Raw genomic sequence first — 19,586 nt, 5'->3', positions numbered from 1 at the left:
TTTCTGGTACATTATATGTGTCCTCCTTTGAGAAGACAGAACCAAAGTATATATTGAGTTAGTAGGAATGAACAGTACCTATCCACCGTCATTTCTTTAAGTAACGTCCCCCAATCCATCATAGCCAACTCGCGCCTCATACCATTGTAGTTTCCTTTATTTAGATTCAGAACCCGAATCTCAGAATCAACTCCGTCACTCTCCATCTTGAAGAATTCTATCATATTGGTCGCTCATCCCCAAGACACTAAATTGTCGATTCTTCCTTTCTCATTACACATTACTCAGCCTAGAATGGTTTGTTGTCTAACTGGCTCCTCAATGTATTCGTCCAGAAAACTATCCCGTATGCACTCCAGGAATTCCTCCTCTACAGTATTTTGACTAATTTGACTTGCCCAATCTATATGCAGATTAAAGTCACCCATAACTACAGATGTTCCTTTATCACATGCAACTCTAATTTCCTATTTAATGCCATGCCCAACATCAACACTACAGTTTGAGGGTCTATATATAACCCCCACTAATGTTTTATTGCCCCTTGGTGTTTTCTCAGTTCTACCCACGTGGATTCCACATATTCGGAGCTAATATCCTTCCTCACTACTGCATTAACTGACTCAGAACAAAAACGTCTCTCGTTTCTGAAGAGGCTCAGTTCAGAAATCCAGATGTGAAATGCAGAGCTCCGACAGTCTGGAAAAAAAACCGGAGCAGACTGGCAATCTGACTATCACAGCAATTCCTTGGGAGATTGAGTCCATTAATGAAACAAGCAGCATTCACCATCATTCAGTGTAAATTTAAAAACAATTTCTGCCATCTGTGCACATGCAATTGAGGCAGCGGCCAAGTCGGATGATGTCATGGACATAGACGGTGAAGGCACTGATATGTGGTCGGCAGCTCATCTCAGAGTCAAATACGGCTGCCAGCAGTCTGATTCAGCCTCAGCCAGTGAGAGGCATGGATTGAGAGGCTACAAGATGTATTTGTGGCAGGGACCAAAGACAATGGTTTCAGTCCTTCTAATATTTAGTTGGACAAAATTTCTGCTCATTCAGTACTCACTTTTGGAAAAATAGTCATTTGGAAAAGACATATATTCACTTCTACTTGAAGAGCAGGAACTAATAACAATGGCAGTTAACATGGGGACCAGGGAGGGAAGTTGTGTGGTTAGCTGTTTACTGAGAAAAAATGTCAAGGGAGAAGGCAGTGCACTTCATGGGCAAGATAGCTCAGACAGGACATGAGCGAAGATAGGATAGAAACTATCCTAAGAATGCAAGTGGAGGGTAGGCAGGGGTACCTTAGAGAAAGGGTGGCCTGGTAGCCTAGGAGTAAAGAGGGAAGCAGCAGAGGGAGCTGTTCAAATGGTCTCAACATTGGTGACACAGTAAATGTATGCGTTCCTCACACTCGTTGGAGAAGGTCAATGAAACAGTTCTTAAGCAGATGGGAGCGGGAGTCAATAGCACTTTATGTGATCCAGCCCAAATCTGTTGTCGAATAGTTAAACAAGTTGTCCACCATATCCATTGAAGTCTGCATCTCTTGGACTTAAAGGATTAGAGATAAGTACTATGCTGAGGCAGTGGCCAGGGTGATGCTTCTGAAAGCGCGCAAGTTTCATAACCTCTAATTTACAATAAAATGGCCATATATACTTTATATCCTCGAAATTATATCCCTTGAAGTTAATCTCCAAAATTAGCCCCTGAAGGTTAGGCAGAGGTGGGATCCATTTGAAAATCAACAGGTGTCAACATTGACAACCAATCAAGCAAGAAGCCTTTTGATGCCTCTGCTCCAAACCAGTTTCCAACCCTGTGACAAAAAAGCCATTGAGGTGGCAAAACACGCCCTCTAGGGGAAACCAGAAGATAAGCACATTTATAACATTAAAGCCATAGATATATTTAATACCATCTGTAGCAGACTGCAATACAGCAAATTAAAATTCAACCTCAGATTTAGAAACATAAATCGACTAACTATTCTGCAAATTACAAAATTAAGCAGTAGTGCGCGTGGAAACAGAACCACATAAAATGGAACAGTCAAGCTTCTGATCCTCTTTATCTAATGCTTATTTGGATGATCTCAGCCAATGAAGCAGTCACAAAACGTGCTCAGGGATTGGAAAACGGGCTTGAAATCAGCGAATGGGAGTTTGAAGCCTCAGTCCTTAATACTTCTTTTTGTTTACAGGACATGGGCATGAATGCCAAGGCCAAAATTTATTGCCCATTCCTAATTGCCCTTGAGAAGGTAATGTTGAGCTGTTTCCATTAATGTTTGCAGGCCAAATGGTGAAAGTGTTCCCACAGTGCTGTTAAGGACTGGTTTTTGATCCAGGTTTTTGATCCAGCAACTAAGGAACAGTGATATACTTCCAAGTTGGGGAGGCAATGGGGTAGTGGTATTGTCACTGGACTAGTACTCCAGAGACCAAGGTTATGCTCTGGGAGTCGGATTCAAATCCCAACATGGCAGATGGTGAAATCAATAAAAATCTGAAATTAAAAGTCTAATGATGACCATGAAACCATTGTCAATCGAGAAGGACATCTGCCATCCTTACCTGGTCTGGCTTACATGACATATGACTCCAGACCCATACCAATGTGGTTGACTCTTAAATGCTCTCCAAAATGGCCAAGTAAGCCACTCAGTTGCATCAAACCACTAAAAAGTCTAAGAGAAATGAAACCGACCATACCACACAGTAGTAACAGTAATGGCAAAAATTGGAAGAGCTGTTTCACAGACTAATCAAACAGCAGCATGACATAGTCATACCCACTAATCAGACTTTACAGATAATGTCCCAGACACCACCATCACCATCCCTGGGTATCTCAGGACTGATGTGGAGATGCTGGCGTTGGACTTGGGTGAACACAGTAAGAGTTTTAACAACACCAGGTTAAAGTCCAACAGGTTTATTTGGTAGCAAATACCATTAGCTTTCGGAGCGCTGCTCCTTCGTCAGATGGAGTGGAAATGTGCTCTCAAACAGGGCACAGAGACACAAAAATCAAGTTACAGAATACTGATGAGAATGCGAATCCCTACAGCCAGCCAGATCTTAAAGATACAGACAATGTGAGTGGAGGGAGCATTAAGCACAGGTTAAAGAGATGTGTATTGTCTCCAGACAGGACAGCCTGCAAGTCCAGGAAGCAAGCTGTGGGGGTTACTAATAACATGACATAAATCCAACATCCCGGTTTAGGCCGTCCTCATGTGTGCGGAACTTGGCTATCAGTTTCTGCTCAGCGACTCTGCGCTGCAGTCACGGGCATTCAGCCTCTGATATTCGGGTAAGTGTTCTCCAAGGCGGCCTTCACGACACACGACAGCGCAGAGTCGCTGAGCAGAAACTGATAGCCAAGTTCCGCACACATGAGGACGGCCTAAACCGGGATATTGGGTTCATGTCACATTATCAGTAACCCCCACAGCTTGCCTCCTGGACTTGCAGGCTGTCCTGTCTGGAGACAATACACATCTCTTTAACCTGTGCTTAATGCTCCCTCCACCCACATTGGTTGTAGGGATTCGCATTCTAATCAGTATTCTGTAACTTGATTTTTGTGTCTCTGTGCCCTGTTTGAGAGCACATTTCCACTCCATCTGACGAAGGAGCAGCGCTCCGAAAGCTAATGGTATTTGCTACCAAATAAACCTGTTGGACTTTAACCTGGTGTTGTTAAAACTCTTACTGTACCTCAGGACTGACCCAGCAGAGGTGACGGCACAGTGACATACAGTCAGGAAATAGTTGCCCTGGGAGTCCTCAGTATCGACTCCAGGCCCCCATGGAGTCTCGTGGCATCAAGTCAAACATGGGCAAAGATACCTCCTGTTGATTACCACGTACCACACCCCCCTCCACGTTGAACACCACTTGAAGGAATCACTTGGGGGTGGCAAGGGCACAAAATGTACACTGGATGGGAGACTTCAATGTCCATCACCAAAAGTGGCTCGGTAACACAACAGGCTGAGCTGGCCGTTACCCAGGGGACACAGCTGCTAGGCTGGGTCTGTGGCAGGTGGTGAGGGAACCAACATGAGAGAAAATTAGACTTGACCTCATGCTCATCAACCTGTCTGCCACAGATGCATCTGTCCATGACAGTAATAGCAGGAATTTTCACATTGAGAATACCCTCCATCGTATTATGTAGCACTATCACCATACAAAATGAGAGAGATTTCAAACAGATGTAGCAACTCAAGACTGGGAATCCATGAGGCACCGTGGGCCACGAGCAGCAACAGAATTCTACTCAACCACAATCTGCAACCTCATAGTCTGGTATATCCCCCACTCGACCATTATCACCAAACCAAGAGGTCAACCCAGGTTCAAAGAAGAGTGCAGGAGGGCATGCCAGGAATAGCACCAGGTATACCTAAATATCAGATGTCAACCTGGTGATGCTACAACTCGGGTTACTTGTGTGCCAAAAAACATAAGCAGCAAGCACGAGACAGATTAAACAACTAGTGGATCAGATCTAACCTCTGCAGTCCCGCCACATTCAGTCATGAAAGGTGGTGGACAATTAAAGAACACACTGGAGGAGAAGATTCCACAAGTATCCCTTTTCTCAATGATAGGGAACCCAGTATATCAGTGCAAAAGATGAAGCTGAAGCATTCACAACAATCTTCAGCCAGAAGTGCTGAGTGGATGATCCATCTCAGCCAGCTCTGGAGGTCCCCAGCGACACAGATGCCGGTCTTCTGCCAATTCGATTCACTCCATGTGATTTCAAGAAACAGCTGAAGGCACTGGATACTGCAAAGGCTTTGGGTCCTGACAATATTCCGACAATAGTACTGAAGAAGTGTGCTCAAGAGCTTACCATGCTCCAAACCAAGCTGTTCCCATACAGCTACAACACTGGCATCTACCTGGCAATGTAGAAAATTGCCCATGTCTGTCCTTTACACAAAAAGCAAGATGAAATGCAACCCAACCTTATCAGTCTACTCTCAACATCAGTAAAAGTAATGGAAGAGGTCATCAACAGTGTCATCCAGAAGCACTGGCTTCGCAATAACTTGCTCACTAGTGTTCAGTTTGATACGCAGCAAGTTCTGGACAATATGCAGGTTTGGGCTGACAAGCGGCAAGTAACTTTCCTGCCAACAAGTGCCAGGCAATAACCATGTCCAACAAGAGAGAAGCTAACAATTGCCCCTTGACATTCAATAGCATAACCATTGCTGAATCACCAATTAACAACATCTTGGGGATTACCATTGCACAGAAACTGAACTAGATTCAGCCACATAAATAATGTGACAAGAGCACGTCAGAGGCTAGAAATCCTGTAGTGAGTAACTGAAGTCCTGACCCCCAAAATCCTGTCCACCATCTACAGGGCACAAGTCTGGAGTGTGATGGAATACTGTTCACTTGCCTGGATGAGTGCAGCCTCAACAACACTCAAGAAGCTCGAGACCATCCAGGACAAAACAGCCTGCTTGATTGGCATCCCTTCCACAAACATTCACTCCCTCCATCACCTACACAGTAGCAGCAGTGTGCAGCATTGACAAGAGCACCTGCAGAAACTCACTAAGGCTCCTTAGACAACACCTTCCAAATCCATGAACGCTACCATCTAGAAGGACAAGAGCAGCAGACGCATGAGAACGTCACTACTTGGAAGTTTCCAAGTCACTCACCATCCTGACTTGGAAACATATTGCCATTCCTTCACTATTGCTAGATCAAAATCCTGGAATGCCCTCTCTAACAGCACTGTGGAGTACCTACACACATGGTGCTATGGTTCATGAAGGCAGCTCACCACCACCTTCTCATGAGCAATTAAGGATGGACAATAAATGCTGGCCTAGCCAGTGATACCCACAACCAATTAGTGAAAAATTTCAGGATGATGTATAACTTGGGGAAACACTTGTGAAGTTTCCATGTGCCACCTGCCATTGTTCTTCTAAGTGGTAGTAGTCACAGGTTTAGAGATACTGTGGAAGAGTTTTTGCAGTGCATCTTGTAAAAGATGCATACTGCTGCCACAGTGAGCTGCTGGTGGAAGAAGTGAATGCTTAAGGTGGTGGATGTGATTTCAGTGAAGTGAATTGCTTCATCCCAAATGTTGCTGAGGTTCTCGGGTGCTTTTGGAAATGCAGTCACCCAGGCAAGTGGAGGATATTCCATCACATTCCTGGCTTGTGCTTCGGGTAAAAGTCAGGAAGTGAGTCATGTGCTGCAGGATACCCAGCCTCTGACCTACTCATGTAGCCAGGGTATTTATTTATGTTGCTGGTTCAGTTAAATTTCTAGTAAATGGTAGCCTCTGGGATGTTAATAGTAGAAAAGTCAGCAATGACAATGCCACTGAATGTCAAGGGAAAATGGTTAGATTCTCTCTTCTCTGAGATGGATATTGTTTAGCATTTGTGTGGCACAAATATTACTTGACAGTTATCAGTTCATGAATATTTGCCAGATCTTGCTGCGTGCATGTACAGACTGTTTCACTATCTAAGGTATGTAATCATCAGCAAACATCCTCACCTCTAGCCTAATGATGGAGGGAAGATTTACTGATGAAGCAGCTGAAAATGGCTGGGCCAAGGATGTTGCCCTGAGGAACCCCTGTAATGGTGTTCTGGTGCTTAGAGGAATGGTTTCCAAAAACCTGAACCATCTGCCTTTGCGATAGGTATGACTCCAACTGGTGGAGGGTTCTCCCCATCCTACCTTGATGCCCACTGTCTTCAATTTTACTAGGGCTCCTCTATGTTCCACTTGGTCAAATGCTGTCTTGATGTCAAGGGCAATCAGTCTCACCTCACCTATGGAATTCATCTATTTTGTCCATATTTGGGCTAAGGCTGTAATGCAGTCTGGGATACAGTACCCTGAGCATTTTATTGGTGAGCAGGTATCATTTGACAGTACTGTCCACAACACCTTCCATCACTTTACTAATGTATGAAAGAGAGTATGCAGATGCAGCATTAATTGGCCGGGTTGGATTTCTCCTCCTTGTGGACAAGACATGCATGGGGTCTTTCTGCACCGTGACACCAGTGTCACAGCTGTACTGACAGCACAAGTAGAGGCACCGCCAATTCTGGAGCAAATCTTCAGCGCTACAGCTGGAATGTTGTCAGGGCCCATACTCTTTGGCATAGCCAGAATTCTCAAGGTTTTGTGACATTAAGTGAGGTCAATCAAATTGGTTGGAGATTGGCTTCTGTGATGGTGGGGCCCTCAAGAAGAGACCATGTTGGATCACTTCTGACAATACTGTCATGAACAGGTAAACTGGTGAGGACAAAGTCGAGGAGGATTTTCCCTCAAGTTGATTCACCCAATTACCTGCTGCAAGCCCAATATAGCAGTTACATACTTCTGGACTCAGCCAGCTCGGTCAGTCGTCAGTACTCTTAGTGATGGACTGCTCCAAATGTAGTTCAGAAACATAAGGTTTGCTGTAAAACTGGAAGGAATAAGGTTTATATATTCCACGACACAAATTACTACAATTTTTCAATTATAACAGAGAATTTAAAAAATAACATTAACTCAGCCAACCTAAGGGTCACCGTGCCAAACTATTCTAAAGGCAAAATTTGTTAACAGCGTGAGGGGGGGAAAAACTATGTAAATATGAGCACTGTCAAAGAGTAAGACTGGAAGGCTTTCTTTTTAAACAAAATATAAATGTATTGCCATCAAGTTGTAAAGCTCACTGAATGTTTACAAGAATATGAGTGCTGCAACTCAATTACCCTTTGTATTTGCTGAAAGGCATATTGCTTGAAGATTATATTGGTGGCAACTGATTTCATTATTGCTGGAGATGGCATTTTATGAAGCAGCAGGAGCTGATGCTCTGATGCAAATGATGACATGAATTTAAGACAGATTGTTTAGTCTGAAAAACTGTGCCACAAAAAAAGGCTACAATGTTTTCAGCAAATCATGTAATGCAGCACATTCCAGCACAATATATGTCACATATTATTTCCCATAATATTTCAATTCTTAATAAACATTTCTATTTGGCAAAACTCAAATAACAATAACCCTGGTCTTTAAAATATCCACCCCACCCACTCCCCCACCGCCGCAACCCTCCTGCCACCACCCCACCACTATATAAATGTTCGGCAGAAACAGCACACCCGAAGAAGTAATTTAAACATAGCCTGCTTCATAATCCAGTATATATTTTTACAACAATGGATTCCTTAACTAGCTGGAAGATAAGGATTACTGTACCAGGGAATTATACAGTTCATTTTAAAAAAAAAATAATTGTTTCATAAAACTATATAATCAGCCCCAGGATTTAATAGCATGATGATTATGACAATGAAACAGATATTCATAAGACAATGCAGGCATAGTGTTTGATCACAGGGTTATTTCAGAAGTACTAAACATCCAATTCTCATGAGAGATGAAGTTGGGAGGTAATTATGTCGCACTCTAGCATGAGAGATGCAACCGTGTAATTAAGAGCTAACAGTGTAATGTTCCTTGCATTATGTTGGTGAGTCTCAGTAAGTGGAGAAATTGGAAGTGTTGGAGAAATTGGAAGTGTTTTTGGAGAGGGCTTTAATTACTGGATTAAGTGCTTTTTGCAGCTTGACTGCATATGCGGTGTGATCGGGCTTTTCTTTGGTTCCCCAATCAAGTCTCATCCTTTCACGCTGGACCACAGTGCCAGAGGCTTTCAGCACCCTCCAGCACCTTGTTCCATTTGAAATTCATCATCTATGAGCAGACACACAGAATCTTGACAGACTGATCCATACAGGGTACAACAGCCATATCTATTTTACCTGGGCTCAATATACACATAAATGCAACATTCTCCAGCACAAGTCACTGAACTATGAATCCCAGCAAGAAACCTGGATAGTTATTTCCCGATGTGAAGATGCTGGCATTGGACTGGGGTAAACACAGTAAGAAGTTTAACAACACCAGGTTAAAGTCCAACAGGTTTATTTGGTAGCAAAAGCCACACAAGCTTTTGGAGCTCCGAAAGCTTGTGTGGCTTTTGCTACCAAATAAACCTGTTGGACTTTAACCTGGTGTTGTTAAACTTCTTACTGTAGTTATTTCCCTCCATAGCCCAGAGGTACTCAGACCATCATTCGGTACTCCTGCCGTCCTGAACAAAAACTTTATATCAAAACCACTTCTTTCTGCCCTTTATGCAAATCAACTCATGGAATCATAGAAATTTATGGCACAGGGGGAAGCCATTTAGTTCATTGTGTCCATGCCAGCCGAGAAAGAACTATCCAGCCTTATTCCACTTTCCAGTGACTGGCCCTTTACACTTCAAGTGCATATTTAAGCAATTTCTGAAACCAATGGAAGCTTCTGCCTTTACCACCCTTTCAGGTAGTCTTCCGGACACTCACCAACCTCTGGGTGAAAAACGTTTCTCCTCAACTCCCCTCGACCACTTACTTTAAATCTTTGCCCCCAGTTATTGATTGCACTGCTTAGGGAAATGGGTTCTTCATGTACACTCTATCCAGGCCCCTCATAATTTTATGCAATTAATTATTTTCTCAGCACTCCTCTGCTTTAGAGAAAACAAGTCCTGCTTATCTGATCTTTCCTCATAGCTAAAATTCGCCAGTCCTGTCAACAGCCTCATAAATCTCTGTACCCTCCTTAGTCGGATCACATCTTTCCTGTAAAGTGGCAAGACTCCAGCTCTGGTCTAACTTGTGTTTTAAATAGATCTATGCTGACCTTCCTTCTCCAACATCCATTGCCTTACCTAATTAAAAAGAGTCCACGTTTGTTTTTTATTCTTTCTTGGGACATGAGCGCTGCTGGCATAGCCAGCATTTATTGGCTAATGGTGTTTTTGCAGCTTATCTACCTGTCCTGCTCCTTCAGTAATCAGTAGACATGCAACCCGAGGCCCCTCTATTATTTACACATCATAGTAACCTACCACTTATTGAATAATACCTTGCCTTATTTACCCTCTGCAAATACATTACCTCATACTTCTCTGGACCGAATTGCACTTGTAATTTTTCAGTTCACTTGACCAGTCCATTGATGCCTTCCTGCAGTCTATAGCTTTCTTCATCAATATCAACCATACAACCAATTTTTGTATCATCTGCAAATTTCTTTATCATGCCACCCACATGCAAGTCTAAATATTTGATATTTACCATGGAAGGCATGGGACCAAGTACAAAGTCCTGTGGAACTTCATTGGAACAAGTCACAAAAACATCCACTGACCTTCTGCTTCCTGCAATTGAACCAACTTTAGATTCAACTTGCCACGTTCCCTTGGATTCTACAGGCTTTTACTTTTCTTATCAATTTACCACTTTGGGCCTTACTAAACTCCTTTTCCTTAACCTCAATGTCTTCAGTGCTCCCCCTCCTTTTTAATGGCAGACACAGTGCTCCTCTAATCAAAGAACAAAGAACAAAGAACAATACAGCACAGGAACAGGCCCTTCGGCCCTCCAAGCCCGCGCCGCTCCCCGGTCCAGGATTGAATCCTGAATCCAGGATCCCCGCCCAATTTTCCAGCCTATCTACATACCAATATCCTATCCACCGAGCTGTCCCTCACAGCTACGATGCTTTGTTCATTACAACCTATTAACTTACCCCCACCCCCCCATTCCAGACCATGTGATCTCCAGGGAGAGGCGAAAACCCAGAGTGAAAAACCCCAGGGCCAATATGGGGAAAAAAAAATCTGGGAAATTCCTCTCCGACCCCCTGAGGCGATCGAAACGAGTCCAGGAGATCACAATGGCCCCGATCGGAAAATGCTTCCCAACCCTAGTCATTTCCACTTCCACGAACACCATATGAATTCCCTGCCCCCGAGACAGGTTCCCAACTATCCGCAGTCTCACTCTGTACTGGCACCAGCAAGATGATTGTAGAATGAAGCCTTGAAACGAGAAACCAGGAACAATTAGCCCGCGCCGCTCCCTGGTCCAAACTAGACCACTCTTTTGTATCCCTCCATTCCCACTCCGTTCATATAGCTGTCTAGATAAGTCTTAAACGTTCCCAGTGTGTCCGCCTCCACCACCTTGCCCGGCAACACATTCCAGGCCCCCACGACCCTCTGTGTGAAATATGTCCTTCTGATATCTGTGTTAAACCTCCCCCCCTTCACCTTGAACCTATGACCCCTCGTGAACGTCACCACCGACCCGGGGAAAAGCTTCCCACCGTTCACCCTATCTATGCCTTTCATAATTTTATACACCTCTATTAAGTCTCCCCTCATCCTCCGTCTTTCCAAGGAGAACAATCCCAGTTTCCCCAATCTCTCCTCATAACCAAGCCCCTCCATACCAGGCAACATCCTGGTAAACCTCCTCTGTACTCTCTCCAAAGCCTCCACGTCCTTCTGGTAGTGTGGCGACCAGAACTGGACGCAGTATTCCAAATGCGGCCGAACCAACGTTCTATACATCTGCAACATCAGACCCCAACTTTTATACTCTATGCCCCGTCCTATAAAGGCAAGCATGCCATATGCCTTCTTCACCACCTTCTCCACCTGTGACGTCACCTTCAAAGATCTGTGGACTTGCACACCCAGGTCCCTCTGCGTCTCTACACCCTTTATGGTTCTTCCATTTATCGTGTAGCTCCTCCCTACATTATTCCCACCAAAATGCATCACTTCGCATTTATCAGGATTGAACTCCATCTGCCATTTCCTTGCCCAAATTTCCAGCCTATCTATATCCTTCTGTAGCCTCTGACAATGTTCCTCACTATCTGCAAGTCCTGCCAGTTTTGTGTCGTCCGCAAACTTACTGATCACCCCAGTTACTCCTTCTTCCAGATCATTTATATAAATCACAAACAGCAGAGGTCCCAATACAGAGCCCTGCGGAACACCACTAGTCACAGGCCTCCAGCCGGAAAAAGACCCTTCCACTACCACCCTCTGTCTTCTATGACCAAGCCAGTTCTCCACCCATCTAGCCACCTCCCCCTTTATCCCATGGGATCCAACCTTTTTCACTAGCCTACCATGAGGGACTTTGTCAAATGCTTTACTAAAATCCATATAGACAACATCCACGGCCCTTCCTTCGTCAACCATTTTGGTCACTTCTTCAAAAAACACCACCAGGTTCGTGAGGCATGACCTCCCCCTCACAAAACTGTAAGTATACCAAGTGCAACACACCTAATTATTACAGATGTGCACATTCTGATGATTAAATGAAGTTCACTGCTACTTTAGCTCACAAGCAATGAACGAGTAGACTCCCCCATGACAGAAAATTAACAGATGAGAGTAAAACCCGACATCATTAATCAGGTGGAATTAATAGCCAAAATTCACTTGTGTCAGTTCCTGGAATCCAAAGCGATGTAGCACTTCCCGCAGCCTACTACAGACTCTTCCACTTGCCACTTCCCTCCCCGAGCCACATGCTCACAGCCCTTCTCGCTCCCTCGCTCACTTCCTTCTATTTGAATCACTGTCACACATTTGTAGGCAATGATGGCAAGGGCAGATGTAGACAAAAGCATGATCTGCAGCATTGCTGTGAACCTTTCTACTTCCCATTCAGAATATCACTGGTAATTCAGTGCCAATGTTGGCTAATGGGCAGATTGGTGCGATGGTGCATGCTCAGCAACTTAGCAGCTCAACAAACCCATTTTACAGGCTATAAAGAACAAGCTATCTATAAATGTGACTACAGTGGTGCCAAGACAGTGTGCTAGTTCACTGTACCACACAGTTACTACCACCCTAATAAGAAAATTTAAACCATTGCAGGAAAGTTTCAACCTATTCTGTTCAAAACAGACATATTAATGTATAGTCCCACTCTCATTGTACCCCCTCCCACTGGCAACCACCTCCAAACCACTTGAACAATTGGATTCACTGTTCCAAACATACAGAAGTCGTGAAATGAGTTACTTTTTCAAAAACCCAAAATGCTGCGATAAAAGCGTTTAGTGCCTCAGGCAGATCACAGTAGCTCAGATCTGACATTCAGACTGTATCTATTACACACTTTTTGTTTCTAAAAAATTACAAATTCTACCGATCTGTTACTGTACAATCATCATTCTGTTAAACAGCATTATTACACATCTCATCCAAAATACACTTCCAAATAAAATAATTAATGCACAGGATGACTATTCTTAAACCTAAAGTCAGCAAAAACACACATACACACAGACAACCACATAAACACAATACAAACAAATTAGGCATATAGAAAAATTAAATGTGCTGCAAATTTATAAATTTGAAAGTAGCAAAACAATCTCCCTTAAATCACTTTATTAACCAATATGTGGAACTATGTGTTGATGAAGTAACAGATCTAAACAAGTAAAACATTTACAGGGTAATCAGATCCAGCATTAAAAAGGCACTGCTTTATCATAAAGTCTTTGACAATTTTTTTTCATTTGCCAGTACTCAGTACACGAACTCAATCTGCATTACGCATGACATAACACTGTGGAAACACCACTGCCATGAAATGATACATAGTGATTTTTCTTTCCATGATAAAGATGGTGCCTCTTTAAGAAAGCTGCAATGAGTCGTCCCCTTCCCCACCCCCCGCAACATCACATCACATTTGAACATAAAATGAAATGAACTCACAGACATTTCCTGTGTTGTCAAAACTGGTGAGAACATCTTCAACATTCAGAGGGCCAACACTGTGTCTTAACAAAGTAAATGGTTGTTAAGTACAAAATCTTCCCATGACGAAAGATTTTTAAAAAATCAAATCCTAATTTATATTTATCAATTATTATTATACAAACTGTGTCACGCTGAATAAAAATATGAGTACATTTCTCATATGCTTTAGCAGCTGATTTTACCAATGTGAATAATCTCTCTCCAGTCCTCGGTTAACAGTGGGAAACTCTAGATATCTAGCCATTTAATCCAATCAGAAAAACTTATGTAGACTGTTTGTGTGGACAGGTCGAGGCAAAGCTGTGATGCCCCCATAAAGAGCCTTCCAACACTTATCAATGCTCAAACATGAATAAGGGGCAGAAGTAAAGATAGAAGAGAATATCTTAAAATAGGAAGCAATAAGATAAGTTGGTACATTATCAACTATATCCATGGCTCAAATATGCCAAACATTTATCAAAGTCATACATGAATGGAATGTTTTTCAAAGTGTTTTATTTTATAAACTATTGTCATTGTAGTAATTTAGCCCTGTAAACAGAATGACGCATTTGAATCAATCACACGATTTAAAAAGAAAAAGGTATCGGCATTCTCAGATGCAAAGGAGATGAATATTAATTGGTAATTTGAAATATACGGACAATACATGAAGTTAAAAAATAAAATAACTTTAATGGTATCACTTGGAATAAATCAATTTGTGATTATGTACTGGTCCAAATTATTAATTTCACAGATTTCAACAAATATGTCAGGTGGGGACTGCAGCAAGCAGAACTTTTTGCCATAGCATCTAGTAATGTCAAACATATTGCATTCATTATTCATTTTTTGTTACCTGTCAATGTAATTAGAAAGTCAAGTAAATTTAAGCATCTGGTGGGTATAATGATTAAGTGAAATGACACAAGATTCAGCTCTGTTGCTCAAGAGCACAGGTTCCCTGATTTTGGCTAGACTGGTCAGAAGAGGCAAAATACTTTCCCCAATGTAATTAGAAGATCACTCTAGCAGTCAGTTAAAGTGCTGCAGTGTTAGGAGCTAGGGAGTACGTTATTTCCTATCTGGCATCTCTTACTGCGAGTGGTGTTCGAACAGACACAGAGGAAGGCAAAGAGACAACATAAATTCCAAACTTGGGGGCAAGGAAGTCACAGAAACTGAGATGAATATTTTTACAATTCAGTACTACACATCAAACAGACGAGAACAAAACATGTAAGACAATAGATTACCTTAAATACACCCTGTGCTGTGGATAGGGAACGCATGTGTATTCAACCCATATTTCGTTGTCAGAATCTGACTCCAATTTCTTCATCATGTTTGTGGAAAATATGTTGAACGTCAAGCATTTTCTGATAGAAACCTCCTGCAGATGTTCTTTATCTATATTCTTCTGTTTCAGCACCTGTTGAAAGAAGAAGTGATCATTCCTACTAACACAATTACAGTTATCTCGAGAAGGTTTGAGGAATGGTTCATAAGAGGCGGCTTGGGGGAGATTTGAATAAGACGCGCAAAGTTATGACAGTCATGAATAGAGTGGAATGGGAAGAGCCTATTTACTTCAGCAGAGGGGTCATTAGAAAAAGGGGCATAGATTTAAAGTAATTGGTAGCATGATTAGAGCAGAGATGAGTAAAATATTTTTCACCCAGAGGATTGTAGTGGCAGAAACTTTCAACTCATTTAAAAAGTGCCTGGATAGGCACCTGGAGCATTGTGACCTGCAGGACTACAGACCAAATGCTGGAAAGCTCATTTCTTGGCCGGCACAGATACGATGAGCCAAATAACTTTTCTTTGATTCAATGATTAAGGGTGCAGCATACATCTTTATTGACTGCACACTAATTTATATACACAACAGGAAGTTTCCTGTTGAGAGCCATCTGCCCCAAGAATTTGTATCTCCCATACTTCATCCTCTCAATTCCACACATCACTTTTCTGGTGACCTAGGAGCAGAAGAACAGAAAAGCAGGAGTAGGCAATTCAACATCTCGAACCTGCTCTGCCATTCAATACAATCATGGCTGATCTCATTTCAGCCTCAACTCCACCTTCCTGCCCATCCCCCATAACCCTTCATCCCTCTACTAATTAAAAACCTATCCATCTATCTCCTCCTCAAATTTGTTTAGTGCTGCGGCGTCTGCTGCACTCTGGGATAGAGAATTCCAGATTAATGACGCTTTCAGGTTGTTTGATATAAAAATATAAGATGCTGTTTTGGTTGTTGCTTGGTTGTGAAGTTCCAGTTTAATAAGGGAAAGCACGGTTGAAAGACAACCCTCTAGTTTTTTCTGATCTGACTGACCTGAAATATCTGCGTAAGTTAGGCAAAACCTACCACAAAATGAGTCCTTCCAGTTCACTGCCTCATTCAGTTGCTCTGTAGAATTTCAGGGTACTTCTTATGCAGCTGTAAATACACTCAGAATTTTGTACTAATACTCTTGATGCTGTTTCCTATTGTTCTTGCCAGTTTTTGCTATTTCACCTACTCTTCCAAATGAATTACATGTCTAGTACTGCTGGCCCAAGTTGCTTTTTAAATCACTTTCAAAGTGTGCTGTCTTAATACTATAAAGAGAATTTTTTTTGTAGTCATCCTTATTTTCATTGCTGAAGTATCTTTGGGACAATTGCCGTAATCTCAGAGAACCACAATTAACCTCCTTGTGGAAATCTTCTTATACTTGCATCCTTTCTTTTTAAGATATTTGTTCTTGAAATGCTGACACTGCTGGCAAGGATGCATTTACCGTGAATTCTTTAGTTGCCTTGAAGTAGTAGTTGGCAATCCCACCCCTTGAACTGTGCAATTTTTGTAGCAATGATGCTCCCACATAACATTACTTTGGGAATTCCAGTTTTTGCAACTCAGTAGCAATGAAGGAATGGGAATACTTGTCCAAGACAGGATAAAATGGGATTTAAGTGAAGCTTACTGCGATAGTGTTTCCACAAGTTGTTGTTACTGGATTAGGCAGTACTGGACAGGTGCTGAAGTGTCAGAGGTGACTCTTTGACAAGGCCCTGTGTGCTTCTTCCATAGGAGTAAATGATCCCAATACACTATTTCAGGGGCATGCTGATGAAAGGTCCGGAGTGTGGGCGTTGTTCCATTGGGGCTCAGTCTGGGTGTCTAAAATAATTAAGCTGAGTAAGGGATGAAGTTAGAAGTGTTTTATTATTTCTAACTCTTTCAGAATAACTGTAGGTGCAAAACTGGCAGAACCATCTGAAGTTAGCAACTTAAATTACTTTGTCGGATGGTTTCCAACGCAGTGTAACTGTCCAGAGGAAGTTAGCACTTTTGGACAATTGCCACGATAAGCCTTACCTGGGAACGTCCAACAGGCATCTTTGGGATACTTCCCAAATCCAACGCTGGGAAGTCAAGAGGTTATGGGCCAGTGTGCCAGGTTCATCTGCATGGCTACAGTGATCATTTTTCAGATGCACTTAATTTGCTGTGAACAACCTGAGTTCACGAAAGGCAGCAAGTTCTTTCTTTTTTCCTCCTCAGTGGTAGAAGTCACAGAGCTGAGAGGTGCTGCTTTCACTTGCAGTGTTTGATGGAAGAAGAGAACCACCAATAAAGCAATGCAGGTGAAGTAAGGTGCACCAGAAATGCTTCGCAATGATCCACCAGTATTATAGGGCACTCATTGTCACAGAGTGAGGCATATGGCAATATGTCAGAGATGCAGCTCTTGTCCAGCTGAAATTAACAAAAGGGGCTGAGATGTAGTCATGTGCATGTTCCAATGTGGCCTTCAGCCAAAATCTTTCACAAGCAAGGCACAGCCGATGGTCATGAAGGTTATAACAACCCTTCACTTCTGTGCTTCCAGATCATTTTGGACATCAATCACATCAGTTAATCTGCAACACAGATTTTAGGAAACAACCCATACCTTGTTGCTTAAACAAGTACTCTAATCACCTTCTCTATGGAAAGCCTGAAGCAGCATGGAAAGGCTGCAAAATTTCACAGAGCAGCAGGATGACTGCAGAATCTGGGCATTGCATCCTCAGATGGGGCTACATGCACCATTGCATAATTCCACTACATACAGCAAGGAAAAATGATTACATTCTCTGAATCTTCAGCGTATTTGGAATTTTCATCACAGGATTATGCAAATCAATGCTCACATCCCAGGCAGCTCTTACACAGTCTGCATTTTAAGGCAGTCTACCGTCTCACAATTATTTGACCGACAAGTGCAAGTGACTGCTGTGATGCTGCAGCCATCTGCCCCATCTGGCTCATGATATCTTTGCAGCAAGGACAAAGTAATCAAAGAGCACGCTACTGACATGTTGATGCACTGTTTCAAGTATTTGAACTGATCCAGGGGAGCAGCCAGGTTGAGGTGTCGGGAATTGTGGTAATCTGCTGGAAGAGTGTACAGCCTCATCAAAACGGAGCCTCATTGAAGGGATTCTGGAAAAGGAGGAAAGCAAGCAGCAGCAATGAGGTTAACTTGGGAGAATAGAGGAAGTCCAAAGAAGCTTCAAAAGAGAATTTGTTTCCAGCTGTGAGAGCCAGTTGGGAAGATCTAATACAGAAAATATAGTTTAATCACTCATTGCTGTAGACAAACAGAGACACCTAGGGGTTTAAAGAAATAACTCCTTTAAAATGTGGATACAGCTAGATAAAGCCATTTAACAAAAAGGCCAGTAGCAATATGAGTTTTACAAATGGGTACAAGAGTAATGATGAATTTATACAAAATGCAGGTTATACTAAATATGAAACTGTGAGTTGGTTTGGTCAGGCTAACACTGAAAGAGCATTAAAGTCATAGAAAGGTTGCAGGGTGTAAATTCACCAAAATGCCAGTTATGGTAAACTATAGACACCATATTAAAATATTCAAACTATTTACACTAGAGCAGAAATAAATAAAAGGAGATTTAACAAATGTTTTCAAATGAAGACTTTTGGTACCATGAACAGGAAAATTATATCATCTTTGACAGGGAAATCAGGTCTGAGTGAATATCTATTTAGAATTTTGGCAGGTGATACAGGTCAGTGACTGCCTGCCTGTTCAAGAGGAGCCTCCTCATACACTGTTCCTTTGTAATGCGGAGGTTAAATATCCTATTGCAAAACACCTGCACGCAGCAAGACCTCCTTTGTCCTTCCCTCCTTCACCATCTTCTTTGAATCTCAACAGGTCTGTGCTGCCATGCACGTGCTGCTGCTCTCCAAAATGTAACAGTCTGAATGACACACCAAGAAACATCCCCAGGGCTCCTCCAGCCACAACCATTTCTCCAAAGTCTCATGAAATTTTTTTCAAAGTCAGCCAAAGCAGCAAAGAAATGCCTCTGAAAATCCCAACTGTGAAACAGATACATTACGCGCCAGATACTCTGGGCAAATCTTTAATCGAATTTCAACTCAAAGAGAGTGTTTATATTTTCTAACTGTTAACAGGTTACAACTGAGCTGCTCTAACTGTCAACACAACAAAGGTGATAATTAAAGACTATCGGCTTCAAAATTCAATAGTCAACTCAATTACAATGAACGAAGACACATGAAGCTTAATGCACAATCTGCAGAATACAAAAGGCTCAAGTCTGTAATCATCAGTCTCATTCTTCACATGCACAACTTCACCAAAGAATAGTCCAACCCAGCTGGATCCTGATGCATCCTGGGAAATTAGGTACATCATGCATGTTCCGACTACACAGCAAGCTTACAAGTCAAAAGCCCATGATTTGGGGTGGGACGGGGGTTGTTATTGTTGAGGCCTTAAGTTAAATGGCAAAATTCAATGCACAAGGTGGCTACTGTGCAATTTTCTTAGCATA

The 19,586-nt window shown here is 42.4% G+C and overlaps 1 protein-coding gene across 3 annotated transcripts in view; it reads right to left on the bottom strand.

Annotated features, from left to right (window-relative positions):
• camkmt (calmodulin-lysine N-methyltransferase) overlaps positions 1–19,586 on the bottom strand; it is a 341,266-nt gene that overhangs the window by 317,577 nt on the left and 4,103 nt on the right. For 2 of the 3 annotated variants that reach the window (XM_078229674.1, XM_078229676.1), the window contains exons 2-3: positions 14,972–15,147; positions 13,686–13,750 (exon numbers count right to left, since the gene is read on the bottom strand). In XM_078229674.1, the coding sequence (XP_078085800.1) occupies positions 13,686–13,750; positions 14,972–15,147 (241 nt within the window). The remainder of the gene's footprint in view (positions 1–13,685; positions 13,751–14,971; positions 15,148–19,586) is intronic. The other variant, XM_078229675.1, reaches the window with a different exon arrangement.

This window comes from Mustelus asterias, chromosome 15 (assembly GCF_964213995.1).
Source record: "Mustelus asterias chromosome 15, sMusAst1.hap1.1, whole genome shotgun sequence".
In the NCBI taxonomy this organism is placed as follows: Eukaryota; Metazoa; Chordata; class Chondrichthyes; order Carcharhiniformes; family Triakidae; genus Mustelus; species Mustelus asterias.
Note: the sequence above shows the minus strand (reverse complement) of the source record. Positions and strands in the feature narration are given on the sequence as shown.